This window comes from Hemiscyllium ocellatum, chromosome 12, assembly GCF_020745735.1.
Source record: "Hemiscyllium ocellatum isolate sHemOce1 chromosome 12, sHemOce1.pat.X.cur, whole genome shotgun sequence".
In the NCBI taxonomy this organism is placed as follows: domain Eukaryota; kingdom Metazoa; phylum Chordata; class Chondrichthyes; order Orectolobiformes; family Hemiscylliidae; genus Hemiscyllium; species Hemiscyllium ocellatum.
Window position 1 is genome coordinate 33,684,393 of NC_083412.1, and position 16,162 is coordinate 33,700,554.

The window sequence follows — 16,162 nt, forward strand, 5'->3', positions numbered from 1 at the left end:
TTTCACAAAAAAATCCAAAACAAATATCATAATCCTGACATCTAATGCAACAAAAAGGTTGTTGTTACTTTAAGGTTACTTTGTTCCCTTGGAAAATAATGGCCTTGGTTATCTACGGCTGATCTTCAGTTGTAAATTGTTTTGCCAGCTTTTAGGTGTTGTGGCAGCTTTCTTTTTAAAGCCATTTGTCAGCTTTTATAAATGTTGGCAGGTTAGTATTAAATTGATTAATATACAGTATAGTCCTCCGTCTGTGTGGCTAAAGTCCAAGCTATTTGCCATTCTCCCTCAAACACATTAGGACTCTGCCAACTTAGAGGGCAGTATTATTAACTACATACTCACTGACCCAGAGTAACCTTCCTGCTGTCAGCATAGGGGGAATGTCATATCTCATCAGTGGGAAGGCCTCGACCTGAAAGCCTCTATTACATGATTATAGGTCACGAAACCATAACTGCATTGAAAAAGTTATTTTTAACAATCCGGAGGTAAAAGGATTCCCTATTTACAAAATATCAAATTACTGCAAAATCCGGAATAGTTCCAAGTGGCGCAAGCCGGGATCTTATAATGGGATTATTGTTTTTGTACAAACATAGATGTTACTGTTGTATTTGTGGTGACCCAGTCTTTATGCCAGGGTAGCACTGGGGGTAACTCTCACTCTCCTCCAATCTGCTAACAGTAACAGGCGCAGTGACAGGAACTGCTGTACACACACACACACACACACACAGTCAGACCGGAGAGCAGATTGGGGGCGGGGAGAAGGGAGGTACAATCCACGTTCAGTCGAAACCATTTTTCTCCCTTCTGAGAATCCAGGAGGAGCTGGAGGCCTGGCTGTTGTAGTCACGGTGAGTTAGTGTTACAGTCTGTCTGCCAGTTTTTTTTTAGCGGCGTTTCTGGTTGGGGTGCGACCGCAGGGAGGACAGGGGCTCTATCGCGCTGGGTCCGCTCTGTGCTTTTTACCGTGGAAGGTTCATTCCCAGAGCCCAGACTCCACACCGAGCCCCCAGCACCACGGCAGCCACATTGAAGGTGAGCTCTTCTCAGCTTTTATATTCACCCCTCCATCTAATACATGTGACTGTGTTTTAAAAGAGCGCTGATACTGTGTTGTTTAAGTTTGTGCTTTTTTGTTGTTGTTTGGATGAGGTGTTCTAACCTGGTGTGCCCGCTGTTCTCGTTTCTAATGAACGGTGTTGGGTGTATTCAGGGAAGTGAGCCAGCGATGTCTCCCCACCGGGGAAGGAAAGACTTTGCAGACAAACGCAAGCGGCCAGTCGCCGTAACAACTGCATGAACAGTTCCTGATTCAAGCCTTGTCTGCAGCACAGCGGATGTTCCTCCACTGAATAAGTGTTTTATCTGCCATTTGACAGATTCTAGTTGCTGTTTAAGATGGCAATGCTAGCTCTGACTGAGGCGTGTAAGCAGTGGGCTTGTCAGAATGTTTCAAGTGTGGAATTCTATTAATAAAATGAAGGTAAATATTCCATCTGGTAATGAAATGTGGCTGGAATGGTGTTTGCTGAAGCACTTCTTTAGGTGGCATTTAAATGAGAACTCCACTCTTTTGAGTCTGAAGACTTTGAAGTTAAGGGACCCACTTCATACGTTGCCTAATGGTCCTAGTTTTGGAAGAGCAAGAGAGAGCAAAAGCCTGAAGATGGGGAATGGAAAAGGTGATTTTTCGTTGTCCCAGTCGAACTCATGTTGCTTGTCATCTGAGTGTGTGGCTACTAAGGATAACTGGTCATGAGTTCGACTGGGACAACACTACTATTATAGGACAAGCCAAACAGAGAACAGCCAGGGAATTCCTAGAGGCATGGCACTCATCCACAGATTCTACCAACAAACACATCAACCTGGACCCAATATATCGGCCACTGCAGCGGACAGCTGGAACTGACAACTGGAAGTGGCAGAGACAAACCAGTATAAATGCCAGAGGAAATGTCACAGAAGTGCTTCACTGGAGGCTCCCAAGCACTGAGGATGTCACCTAGACAGGGGACGAAACGTCTGTAACACAAATTCCCAGCTCGGCAAACAGAACCACAACAACGAGCACCCGAGCTACAAATCTTCTTCCAAACTTTGAATCTAAGGCTGGAATAACGAAGGCTCAGAGGAAACAGGAGGAAAGGATCGCAGGCTGGCCTTAAATAGGAAAATGTTCTTCAAAAATTAAAAGTAAAAATGTTAGTGAAGGATAGAGTGGGACCTATAAGAAACAAATAGGGTAAGTTACTCTCTGAAGCAATGGATATGGAACGAGTACTTTGCCTCTGTCTTTATCAAAGTAGAAAATGTGACAAAGGCCTAGTTGAAAAGAGGCTTGCAATCCTCCAGGTAGAGAAGTTGCCAGGCCCAGATAAGAGACATTTTAGATTGCAGAGAGAGGTCAAGGTGCAGAGTTGACAGAAATTTTCCAGGCCCCTCTGAATGCAGGAATAGTCCAGGGGAACTGAAGGATTGCAAATGTGACACCATTGTTTAAGGAAGGGGCAAAGTATGACCCAGGAAACTACAGGCTTGTTTGCTCAATATCAATATTGGGAAAACTGATGGAGTCCATAATACAGGATAAGGTAAATATACAGTTGGGGAAAAAATAAACTAATAATAGGCAGTCAACATGGCTTTGCTGAGGGCAGATCATGTCAGACAAATTGAGATCTTTGGAGTGATACAGGCAGTGGATGAGGGTAGTGCTATGGATATTATATATTTGAATTTTCAGTAAAGATTTGATGTCGTTGGTTAGCAAATTAGAAATTTTTGGGATTGATGGATCTTTGATAGTATGGATTAGAAGTTGACTAAAAGATAGGAAGCAAAGGGCAGGTATCGATGGGTATTTCTTAGATTGGACAAAGGTTACAAGTGGTGTTCCCCAGAGATTGATGTTGGGACTCTTTCTGATTTATATAAACAATTTGGAGATGGGTGTTGTGGGTAATATCTCTAAATTTGTAAATGGGGTAGGGACAATAGTGAATTGTGAGGATGACTTCAGAGAGTCATTGACAAGTTAGCCAAACAGGCAGACACCTGGCAGATGAATTTCACTGCAGAGAAACGTGAGGTAATGCATTTTGATAGAAGAAATATGGAGAGACTTTACAGTCTCAGTGGTACAACTTTGAGGGGAGTACAGGAGCAGAGGACCTTGAGGTTCACAAGCACAGTTCTGTGAAGGTGGCCGGGCAACTTGAAACAGTTGTTAAGAAGGCTTAAAGGATTGTTCTAGGTTTGTAAATAGAGGCATAGAGTTTAAAAGCAATGAAGTGAAGCTATATCTCTACAAATAATTGGTTAGACTGCATTTGGAATAGTGTGTTCAGTTCTGAGCACCTCATTTAAGGAAGGATGTTAAAGCATTGGAGAGAGTGTGAAGGAGATTACAAGAATATTACTAGGAATGAGGGATCTCAGATACAAAGAAAGATTAGAGAAATCGGGCCAGTTCTCCTTTGGAGCAGAGATGATTAAGAGTGACCTCATTGAGGTGTTCCAAATTATGAACAATTTTGACAGGGTAAGGAAGGATATTCTGTTTCCACTAATTGATATGTCAGTAACTAGGGGTCACAATTTCAATATTGTCAATGAGAGAGAGCTAGAAGTTAGATGAGAAACCTCTTCACTGAGGGAGTTGTTAGGATTTGAGTGCGCTGCCTGGGAGAGTGGTAAAAATGGATCCCATATATGGTTTCAAAAGCGAGCAGATAATATATTTTGAAATTAGAGGGCTACAGGGGTTAAGTTGGAGAATGGGACTAGCTGGGAAGCTCTTTCAGGAATTGGTACAGGCACGATGAGTCAAATGACCTCTTCCTGTACTGTGAATTCTATGATTCTACGTGAATGAATTGTATGATTTAGGCCAATACTCCAGTGCAGTACTGAGGGATGCTGCACTTTCAAAAATGTCATTTTTCAGGTGGGATATTAAACTGAGGCCTGCTGCACCCTTTGACATAGAAGATCACGTCGCACCATTTTGACGAACATTTCATTGTTACCTGGTGATTCTTTCAATCAGCCTGTTCAGATGTGTTATAGAAAACAACTCCAGATCCAAAGCTGGAAGTAGGGACATTGCCATTGGACAACAAGACCCTTAGTTACCCCGTATAGACGTTTCCTAATTGAGTTGTTCATGGAAGTTATTAGATAGCTCTGAAGCAGGTGTGAATTGAACCCTGGCCTTCTGGTTCAAAGGTAGATTTACTACCAAAGTGCCACAGGAGTCCTGTGTATTTTGGCTGCTATCTGCCAGTCAGTAGATTGTCCGATGATTGTCTTGAGTTTGACACCGGCTTCCAGTTGTCAAAACTGGTGTTGGAAAAACAACCTTGAAATCATCCCATATTCAATTGTATATCGGAATGGAAAGTTTTAGGATAATTTTAGATGAATGCATTACAATAGACCATCTTCTTCCAAAACTATTTTGTCATCGTTGGATAGGAACACATCAAGTAATGGACCTGATTTGTTCATGAGTGCTCTGTAGCTACTGAGTAGCTTGCAAATGTACAGTCTCTGTGCCTTTGTTTGCAGACACCCAGTTGGGCAATTTCTTGACAGGTGTGGAAATACTGTTTGACATTTAATGAAAAGGAGGAGTGCCTGGTGAAGGAGGGCTAAATGTCTTGTAACACATGTTTGATTTTCTTTATTACATTACATACTTAGAGTGGTTCATGTGCACTGAGTATTAAATTGTGTTGTGTAGCTGAGTACAATTGACATGTGTAAATATCTCTGCTTCTCTACCTCTCTTTTCTGCTTAGCCTCTTTTCATGGGATGTGATCAGCACTCTCTCTAATAATTTTTTATGGTGGGGAAGCCTCCAAGAGCTGTGTGTGGAAGCCAATGTGTTGGTGTGCTGATCAACTATGCAGTTTTGAAGGGTCATTGGATATGGGTGTCATTGGTAAAGCCAGTATTTGTTGCTCATCCCTAATTGTCCTTCAATTTGAATGACTTGCTACATCATTTCGAAGGGCAGTCAAGAATGAACCACTTTTACTGTGGGCCTGGAGTCACACGTAGGCCAGACTAGGTGCCAGATTTCTGAAACTACATTAATAAACCAGATAGAATTTCATGACAATAAGAGTTTCATTCAGGGCATCATTACTGAGACTCACTTTCAATTCCAGTTTTATTTATTGAATTGACATTCCACCAGCTGCTATGTTGAGATTTGAGCCCATGTCCTGGGTGCATTTGCCTGCACCTCTGGTTCATAAGCCCAGTGCCGTCACCACCATGTCACGGCCTCCTGTTGTGTTTAGAAGGCAGTTCAATGCTGATGAAAACCCTGGATATGGAATAACCAGAAGGGCCTGAAATCAAGAAGACCACTGTTACACTGCTACTTAGTAGCCAAGTGGGTAGCATCTCTGAATGAGTAAGCTATTGCTTCAGGGTTTGAGCTCATTGGGAGTCCAGGCCTTTTGGGAAATTTTTGCGAGTAGAAAGGGAACTAGAGAACTTGTCAGGTGCCTACTTTGTTTCATAACACACTTTTCAAGAAACCAATCCTCCAAGTCATTCCACTATAAAGCAGGTTTCGTGATCGCAAACTTGCTGTAACAAGATTGAAGAATTTGCGACCCTGTTTCTAAAGCAAGAACTTTTAAAAATTGCATTGTCTGTAATGCAATTACATCGCCAACACTTCAAGCGCTGTTTCTCAAGCGTGCTTTTTCTATAAAGTGGGTTTGCAACCATCGCGTTATAGAGGAACTACCTGTATTTTTGAATGTTTAACATAAGCCTCACTTTTGCCCTACTCCTGAAAGTCTGCATACATTGGCACCTGAGTGTATCCCACTGGTCCAAGGGATCGTGCTTTGCTTATGAGCTCAAAGCTGGAAGCTTGACAGCTATTTCACAGGACATTACAATGCAAGTTCCAAACTTTCTTATTCAGCTGTTTTTGGGCGGACATTTTCTAACAGGATCATCAGGGAATAAGTAGGAACTGTGGCCCTGTTTCTCCCTACCTCCCTTTTGCACTGCCCCCCAAATATGTACATGCACATACACAGACAAAATCATGCAATCAGTCGCCTGAGAGCATCAAGAATATCTGACTTATTTTCCTGAGTTCCGCTAAAATCAGATTAAGCTTTGGCATTTCCTACACTCGATGGATCAGTACCAAGCCCAATTATGCATTGCTCACTGAGAGCTCCTGTTCTCTCTATGTTAAATGTGTAATTTTACATCTTGTTTTAAAAAAAAACCCACAGGAAACCCAAAGCAGAATTTCAAAGCTTGTAAGGTGGTGATTGAAGCTGTAACTTTTATTGCTGTATCCCTTGTAATAACGCACAGAGCAGAATTGTTTATACTGAGGCTGGTTAATTCCATGAGTTCACAACATGTGGCTTGGGTTTTACAAACTGACCTGAGTCAGCCAGCATTCTCTTCTCCTCCAAAATTATAGAAAATCCTGGATGATCTTAGGCAGACTATTCTATGCTGTAGCAGATGTAAAAGTATCATCAAGTTATTGGCACTTCTTATACATGATGTTTCTACATTATTAGGAATAACCTGTTCTGTTTTAATTGGTATGAGTTGGGAGTGGTGGCATTGTGGTTTTTGTAGGATTAGTCATTGGGAGGTCTAGATCAACAATCCACAACCATAGGTTTGAAATCCTTCTCTGACAGCTGGAGGATTTAAAGATAGATAATTTCAAATACTCTGAATTAAGTCTTCAATAATTGTGATACCAACTACCAGATTGTCTGTCTGTCTGTTTGTCTGTCTGGTTTAATAATGATCTTTGCTGTCCTTACCTGATCTGACTTGTCTGTGACTCCAACACACGGCAATAGGTTGGTTGTTAACTGCCCTCTGAAATGTCTCAAACTATTCACTTGCAAAGGTGACTCACTGTCCATTTCTTGTAGGCAGTTAGAGCTGTATAGTGAGTGCTGGCTTTACTAACCATGTCCAGATTCTGAAGAAACTTTTTTAAACATGTACACTCATCTTCTAACGTGCACTGAGCTGGTGTGATATTTTTCAGTTGTCCATCTTGAATGGATTGCTCGAGGAAAACAGTTTTGAATATTATATGTCAGAATTGAACAAGACCAGAAATGTCTTGAATTGAGAGACCAGAAGAAAAGGGTTACACTGTTATCTAAAGATAAACTTTTGAATTACTGCCTGAATAAACAGAACTTTCCGAGAGGACACTAAGCATGATACAAGGTCTGCTTTGTGTTATTGGATCCTGCTCTGATCCAATAAAAAAGCCTGTAACATTCTTCAAGCAGGTTAAGTGTTAAGCCGCTGAAACTTAGAATTCTATGGTAGAAAAGAAAGACCATTCTGTTTGTCATGACTGTATTCACTGTTTGAAAGAGCCATCTAATTCCTTCCCATGCCTGAAATTATACTTCTAACCATGCAAATTAATCATCTTCACGAATGTTTCCAATTGCCTTTTGATTGTATGAAATCAGACACCAAACAAACATTGTGGGAAGAATTACCTGTTCATCTCCCTCCTTGTTCCTTCACCAATCATTTTAAATCTGAGACCTTTCATAACTTACTCATGAACGAGAACAAACAATGCAAGGAAATATCGAAACTTGAATTGAACCCTTGAATGTGAAGCCTTTGATAAGGTTCCATGTGGTAGGCTTTTGGAGAAAATGAGAGGCATGAGATTGAGGGTGATTTAGCAGTTTGGATTAGAAACCGGTTTTCTGTAACAAGGCAGTGAGTGGTTGTTGATGGAAAATATTCAGCCTAGAATCCGGCAGGAGGATCGGCTTAGATTAGTTTACAGGTCAGCGCAACATCGAGGGCCAAAGGGCCTTTTCTGCACACTGTTGTTCTATGTTCTATGAATGCCACTCTTACATCTTCCCTTCATCTTCTCTGCTCAAAAATGAACAATCTCAACCTCTCTAATTTTTCACGCCCATACTGTTATACTGATACATCTCCTGCACACCCCTCCAAAAGCCTGATGACCTTCTGAAAAGGAGAAATATTGAATTGTTCTTGCACCTCCATTTGAGACCTCAGTGATTAGTACAGGTTTAGCACATTTCTATTATTTTTATATTCACTGCCTCTATTTGTAATGACAGGTATTCAATACTGTTTTTGTAACTAGGACCTCAACAGGGATCAGTGAATAGGCAATCCCATAGTTTTTGAATTTCCAACCACTTTAAAATCGGACCATTTAGATTCTACTGCCTCACCATGTTGTTTCTTCCAAAGTGTATCACTTCATACTTGCCCATATTAAATTGCATGAGTCATGTATCACTCATTTTAATAGTTTCTGCATATCTTTTGACACCTGCGGCACAATTTACTAGGTTGCCCTGGTTTGACCTTGACATTCTGCAGCTCCTTTTCCTGAAGACATAAAAAGCAATAAAACTGATGAATGAGATATGTCGGACCAATTCATCTTCTGCAGTTCAAAAAAAATAGTAGTTCCAGTGTGGCCAGTCCATTCATGTCCAAGTATTGCTTTTTTTGTTTAAATGTGTTTTCTTTCTGGGTTGGTCTTCTTGATATCTTGGCTAACTGAGATATCATTTTCTTTCAAGTTGAAGCAAATTTGAAGAGTGTCAGTCAAGCAATTGTGATATTTTTTAAAAACTAGCATTTCAGGTAGGTGTAGATTCTGGGTCTGCTGGTGTGCTGCTTGCTATAGTCAACTGACTCTAATGGTCAGATGTTGTGCATGTTTGAGATTGTTAGCAATATGAACTGAATCAGATACCAGTGCAGCAAGTTGAAAATGTGCCTCTTCACCCCATTCTGGCAGCTGCTGATTTAATTCATTTTTGACTGTACACAACTACATCAACTACATGAGATCCCTCTTGGGTATGTAAATACCATTAAATTGTGACTAGAGTAGAGTTTTAGGAATTGAATTCCTTTTCTTAAAGAGATATTTAATCCAAAACCACCCCTTTAATACATGAGAATTAGAATTAGCTGCATTGTCATGTGTACTCCAGTGGCTATAGTGGAAAGCGTACAAGTGGCCACCTGCGGCATTATCTTGGGTACAAAGGTGCCTAAGTACAGCTTTGTCAGTTACATTTCTTGAAAAAAATAGAGAAGTAGAAAAGTCCAGCATTGCAGCTTTAGAAATAAAATATAAAATGGACAAAAAAAAGTTTAGAATAGTGGCTTTCTAACCCAGTCCACACCGGGCCTCGACTCCAGACTGTGTACCTGGTTTCAACCCAGGGTTCATGAAGTGACACCAGTGCAATCTCCCGGCCTGGAGACTAGAAGACTGCACTGAGCCATGCCAAGCTGACAGACTGCCACATACCACCTGAAGGCCACCACGCTGGGTTAAGAGGCTACTTCATCGAGTCAATGCTGAGGCCGGGAGGTCGGACGCCCAGCGATACGCTATTCTAGCTAACGTCTTGTTCCAAATTGTTTGCATGTGGCACATAAAGCTCTGCTTTTGTGATGCAGCCTCCTTGTCTGAACCCCATCTCCTGAGAAGATAACATTGCAACATAGTTATGCATCGAAAGTACGTCCTTGGCTGTAAAGTACATGGGATACTTGAAGTCATGTAGGATGCTATATAAGTGCAACTCTTTCTTTCATTTGCTCAATGCTGGTACTTTTGCATTCCTATACAGTTCCTGAAATTAATTTTTAGCGCGTTGTATGGAGTAAGTGATCTGCTACTTTGTTGATTAATTCTGTAACCAAAGATAGCTGCACTTAGCCACTGCCCGCTCTACCACAGAGATAGCATCTGAAACTGTGAACGGACTACACTTTAGATTAGTCACTGCTCAGCTGGAAATCATTAGAAATGCCAAAGGAATTCACTCTTTTTAAACCTTTACTTCCAAAAACAGTGAGGATTCTGAGTGCCCACCGTCTCAACCTAAACCTGTGCCCTCTTGTTCTGGACTCCCCCAAATGGAAGCTAGTAGCTGGGGTTTCCCTCTGCTGCTGGGTTACCTGAATTTGCCTTTTTTCCTCCCAAGGGGTGTTTTTATGGGATGTTATTATATTGGAACGGTTAATTAGTGATAGTTACGGCATCTACTGTTCTGTTAAATTTTCCAATTGAGTTGTTATTCTAAATTCCTCTTTTTAAGTATGGTGTTTGAATAAATTGTGTTTTGATTAACGTCATGTAGGTTAATATGTCATATATGTTAAAAAGTGGAGATTTAAAAAATTTGTTCATGGGATGAGGACGTTGCTGGCTAGGTCAGCATTTATTGCCCATCCCTAATTGCTCCCATTGCTGTGGGTCTGGAGTCACATAATCAGTCCATGTAACATTTTATAAATTCCTATTTTGGAAGTAGAACGGTCTGACTGAAGATTGGAATGCATGCAGACTCTAACCTTGCACCTTTAATGCATTGTCTGAGCTGAGATGTCACCTTTTTATTTATAAAACCTTAAACTACCTCCGGGAATATGACTTTTAAGAAGTTCTGGGATTTATATATTAATGAATCAAAACCTGCAACCCATTCTAAAAGATGGTACACTTAAGAACAATCTAGATTTGTTCAATATATCATATCAGTATATGATACTATAATCTTTTACTATAAATTCTGTGTCCTATGATCCTGTCCCACAAGCTACCTGATGAAGGAACCATGCTCTGAAAGCTTATACTTTCAAAAAACCTGTTGGACTGTAACCTGGTGTTGTGATTTTTAGCTTTATCAGAATAACCCTTTTCCCATCTCTTGTCCTTTTCTGTTTTCCCTTAAATTTTAACCTACCTCATTCCTGATGAAGGGCTTATGCTCGAAACGTCGAATTCCCTATTCCTGAGATGCTGCCTAACCTGCTGTGCTTTGACCAGCAACACATTTTCAGCCGTCCCCAATCTATTACCTAGATTCTTTTTAAAATGTTTGCCTCTAGATTTGGGGTTTCATCTTCTTTGATTAGTTTACTTAATATTGCTGCTTTTCACTGTAAAAGTGGTTATATCATTTCTTGACTTCCAATGTCATGTCTATCTGATCAACATTTTCTTTCTTTGATGAAGCTAAATAGTTTAGTATTTCTGCTATTTCATCACAGCCACCAGTGATTTTTTTTTTCTCTTGGCAATTTTGCTTCTCGTGGTTATGACTCCGTAAAGAATATCACCTGCAAGAGTTGACAGATAATGTGACCACAGTTGCATAATAATTGCTTAATTGTTGTTGGATGCAATTAGTAGGTTTTGGATAGGTGAGATTTGTGAAGTGCTTTCCTCATTTAATGAGGAGCAGACTTTAGAATCAAACCACTTTTCGTCCAAAATTATTAAAAACGATGGTCTGGATTTTTTTTACAGCTACCCTGCACACTTCAAGACATTGAGTGGCAATGTTCAATGTCATTCTATTTGTAACATATTCTGCATGGATTGCGTATTTGTGAATGGGGCTAGCAAAAGTATAGCTAAATTAACCAGTCATAGAATCCTTACAGTGTGGAAACAGGTAATTTGGCCCATCAAGTCCACACCAACCTTCTGAAAAGCATCCCACCTTGACCCACTCTGCCCTGTATTTCCCATCACTAACATACCTAGCCTGCACATTCCTGGACACTGTGGGCAACTTAGCTTGGCCAAGCCACCTAACCTGAACATCTTTGGACTGTGGGAGGAAGACTGAATACCTGGAGGAAACCCACTCGAGCATGGGAAGGATGTGCAAGCTCCACACAATCAGTCGCCCTGTTCCTAAAGCTCTGAAGCAGTAGTGCTAACCACTGAGTCACTGTGCCACCCAGTTGTATTGGACAATCTTCACTGACATTAAAGCAGGGTGGTATAAATTTGATTTAAATCCATGACAGAGAGCAAACAAAAAGAAGGAAAGATTTAAAACGGCTAAAGGTAAATTGCTTCTTTAGAGAACAAAGCGTGACAAACAGGGTGCTGGAGCAGTTCCATGATTCTGCAAGCTGCAACAAGCCACAAATATACTTGTTGAAGGACATTTTTCAAAACTTCAATATTTTGATACTTGAGTGACATGGAAAGTCATTCAGACTTGAATAGAATTGGGACATTTGCTTTTATGTAGTATTTTCACTGTATTACAATGATTATAGTTGATGGGGTTGAGAGAATCACCAAGGTTGTTTGAGGATCACTTCATGGGAAGTTTGGCAACTGTGAGGCTCTTTTCAGATTTCCTTGTTTTGAGGCTACAGTGGCTAATAACATGGAAAATGTACTGACAAATGTACGCATTCATCCATCTGATTTTCACTTCTTTGAAAAATGATCAAGTTACTTGTTTGTTCTGTGATATGAAAGTGACGGCATGGTTTTAAGAAGTCGTTTTTGTTTTGTATGCAATCCTCTGATTTCTCTTGCTGCACTGTCATAGTGGCTGTAATGTAATGTTGCTTTTAGTTTTTGAATCACAAAATGTTGACTGTTTTCTGGAGAACCACAAAGCCTACTTCAAAGGTCGTAAGAGTCTACTTTGTTCATCGTGGGACTAGTGAGCTACCAGAAAGTATACCTAGAAAAAGAAAAAAATGCCTGCATGCGTGAATATGATTGTTTACTTGGCCCTACAGATGTAGGATTCTTTTTCAAATATAAAAAAAATTCAGTAATTCTTTGTTCCTTCTCTTAAATTCTGAAATAAATAGCAAAAGTTGGCGCTGGTACTGAGAAAGCCTTATTAGTTCTGTTGATTTATTGCAAGTTTCAAAAGATATGTTTGCTTTCAATCTAAGGTTTTGTTTAATGAATGTGGATTGAGCCTATAGATTATAACATTCCTTTTGTCTTCCAGGTTGGATCCCGAGCAGTGCAAAATATGCTGTGGGCAAGAAAACAACTAACTGAAGAGAAAGTGAACCCGCAGTCTCCTGCCAAATCTAATCACATCATTAGTCAATAAGCTATTGCCTTCATTAACCTTTGATCATTGTACTATGGCTTGTAAATTTGGAACTTACAGTTTTCCACAAAGATTGAAGCTGCTGCTAATTATTGTTAGTCTTGGCTCTATTCTTACTTGGATAGTAACTCACAATATCCAGGACCTCGTGTGGGAAGTAAATCCACAACCCTTGGGACAAAAAGTGCAACGATGGACTGGAGTTCAAATCGTATCAACAGGTCCACAAAAACCACAGCCAGTGACCCCAACTCCAACAAGTCTTCCACTGTGTGCTTTTCTATCACCTTACCTACGTAAGTATTAGGAAATTTTGATATATAGTATTTGGGAGAGGAAGAAGGTATTTATGACCTTTATTCATTGTGTGGTATATACTTAAGTTCAGATGACGAGCATTAGCTGTGGATTCACTTTAGTTCCTATATCTAGGGCAAGCAAAAAGATGGTTTAGAAGATGCATATGTATAATGTGTGTATTTTTGAAAATATAAGTTTACATTAGTATGTACCATGTCCAACAAGAGAATATCTAACCATTGTTGTTTGAATGTCAATGGCATTATATTGCTAAATTCCCCATTGTTGACGTATTGGGGTTTAACCATTGATGAGACATTGGACTGAATCAGACACACAAATACTGTGGCTATTCTGAGGGTCAGAAGCTCGGAACATTGCAGGGATTAACTTTGGGAGACCGGTCTCCCAAAGTCTGTCCACCATCTACAACACTTTAATGGAATATGCCTCACTTGCCTGAATGAGTACAGCTCTAATAACATTCAAGAAGCTTGACAAAGCAGCCCATTTGATTGGCATCCCATCCACTACTTTCAACATTCACTGCCTTCACCACTGATGCACAGTGGCAGCAATGTGTTCTAACCACAAGATGCTCTGCAACATCTCCAAAGAGGCTCCTTCAACAGCAGCTTCAAAACCTGTGATCTATACCATCTAGAAATACAAGGGAAGCAAATAAATGGACCACCTGCAAGTTCCCCTCCAACCCATGCATCATCCTGACTTGGAAATATATTATCTTCAATGTCGCTGGGACTACATCCTAGAAATTGTGGGCATCCTATATCTCAAAGACCACAGAAGCTCAAGACATCAGCTTGCTGTCACTCTCCCTCTAGGGTGGTTAGGAATGAGCATTAAATGTTAGCCTAGCCACTGGCACTCTCATCGCTTGAATGGATTTTATAAAAAAAAAGTTAAAGTTAGATTGCTTGCTTGTTCTTTAAGTTTTTGGAACTTCCAGAGCTTTAATGTAAAATGCTGACTCATTTATAGCAATGAACATTGTGAGATAGTTAATATTCTCAGTGATTACTAAATTAATTGCATGAGGTAAGAATCACTTTTTTTCTCCTTGAGGTAAGGTTGAAGTAAGAAGTTAATGAATCATTATGGCATTTAGTTTGCTACTATGAAAAGCTTGCCTTTACAGGTCACAAAAGGAAATATATAAATATGCCAATTAAGTCCTTTGATATTAAAGTTCCTTGTCATTTTAATTGTGAAGTGGGTGTGTTACCCACTGAGTCACAGCTAATGCCATGAAGGTTGAGGGAGTTGCTTAATTCAGTTTTTTTTAAGTAAATAAAAGGAATTGTTAGAGTCAATATTGAGAAACTTGATTGTTTTGAATTATTCCCCTCGAGCAAACAGGCAGAATTCTAAAATGAGAACCAGATCAATTGAAAGTAAATTCACACACTATATAGTGAAAAAGTGGAATTCTTTCCATTGCATCCCCTCCCCATCAATATCACTTAAAGCTGTGGATGCTGGGTCACTTGGACTTCTTTAGATAGATTTTTATATTGGTCAAAAGAGTGAAATGAAGTGACAGAAGTGTTTCATTTTGCACGTATCAGGACAATTGCAAGAATGCCAAATTTCCAACAATCACAACAAGTTACACAAGAGGGAAAGGGGATTTTTATTCATAATGGAGAATGATTCCTCCCTGGTTCAATAAAAGGTACAAGGCTTACACAAATTTTGTTTGTTTGCATTCATGTACAGGTACCTATTCTCTGTGTGGCTGTTCTAGCAAGAATCAAAAAGACAATTAATCCAGCCCATAATTCACTCAAATTAGTTTCTTTGAGTAGCAATAAGCACTCAAAGTTAGGTAGCACATGCAAATTTATCATTGTATTGTATCTAACAGTAGACATTTTATTTTGGGTTTTGCAAGTGCTAACTGGTTGAGTAAGATCTATGCAGTGGCCATTTTGAACCGCCAAAGGCTGAGAGATTCAATTGCTGGGCATATGACCTATGTACTAATATTGCAACTTGCAAACCAATCCGCTCTATTTTATGCTCTAGTATAAATTGGTGTGTGAGACATTCTGGGTGGCATGGATTGCAATGAGATGTGAAGAAGGATCCAGCAACAAGTACAGCAAGACTCATTGGGAGCAAGTTGCTCCATTTTGTTATGTTTTTCACTCGTAGCATGTTGGGGGTAGGGAGGGAAGTGTTGGCAGGAAAGGCAATGAAACAAACTCGCGGAATCAACTCGCCACTTGCACCAAATGACCTCCATGTTGAAAACCAGGCACCAACATCTCAGAGTACAGTCATGGGCACCAGCCACACACACACACTATGTCCACGGGCATTGGCAGCTACTGTGTGTCAGCGTCCTACCTTGAACTCACATCTCCGATTCATTTACAGGCTGCTTCTGCACTTCAGGTATTACTGATGACCATTGCTGTAATGCTACAGTAATATCACTGTGTACTCAGGATTGCATCCAGATCATGTTCAGGAGCAGACTACATTTGGGGGCTGTTTGCTTGTTCTTTTAGTGTTTACTCTCACTGTTTAATTTACAGTATCTTAGCCTTGCATTGTATGTTTTTGTATGCTTTGACCCAGAGATACCAAGCTGATATAACTACTGTCTGGCCTTGATGTTTAGCACAGACAGAAAGCCCTGAAGCCCATCGTAGTTGTTAGTAGGACTCAGTCAAGTATAAGGAAGATAGCCTTCACTCATGTCCCCAACACAGTAGGTCAAGGACAGGCTCTGATATCAGGCCAGGCACTGCTTGGGGCAGTCTGAGTCTCATAATGGATGAGGAGCTGAATTGTGGATAATACGCCATCCATCTTGACATTCTGCCCTATTTAGGGCAGCTTACTCAGAATAGGAAAGAGGGAGATGTTGCAGGAGGTG

At 40.3% G+C, this 16,162-nt stretch overlaps 1 protein-coding gene across 2 annotated transcripts in view; it reads left to right on the forward strand.

Annotated features, from left to right (window-relative positions):
- Positions 1–749: 749 nt before the first annotated feature.
- b4galt4 (UDP-Gal:betaGlcNAc beta 1,4- galactosyltransferase, polypeptide 4) overlaps positions 750–16,162 on the forward strand; it is a 31,731-nt gene continuing 16,318 nt past the window's right edge. Inside the window, exons 1-2 of one of the 2 annotated variants that reach the window (XM_060833487.1) lie at positions 750–1,044; positions 12,847–13,250. In XM_060833487.1, coding sequence (XP_060689470.1) covers positions 12,989–13,250 — 262 coding nt within the window. In that variant the 5' untranslated portion in view covers positions 750–1,044; positions 12,847–12,988. The remainder of the gene's footprint in view (positions 1,045–12,846; positions 13,251–16,162) is intronic. The other variant, XM_060833488.1, reaches the window with a different exon arrangement.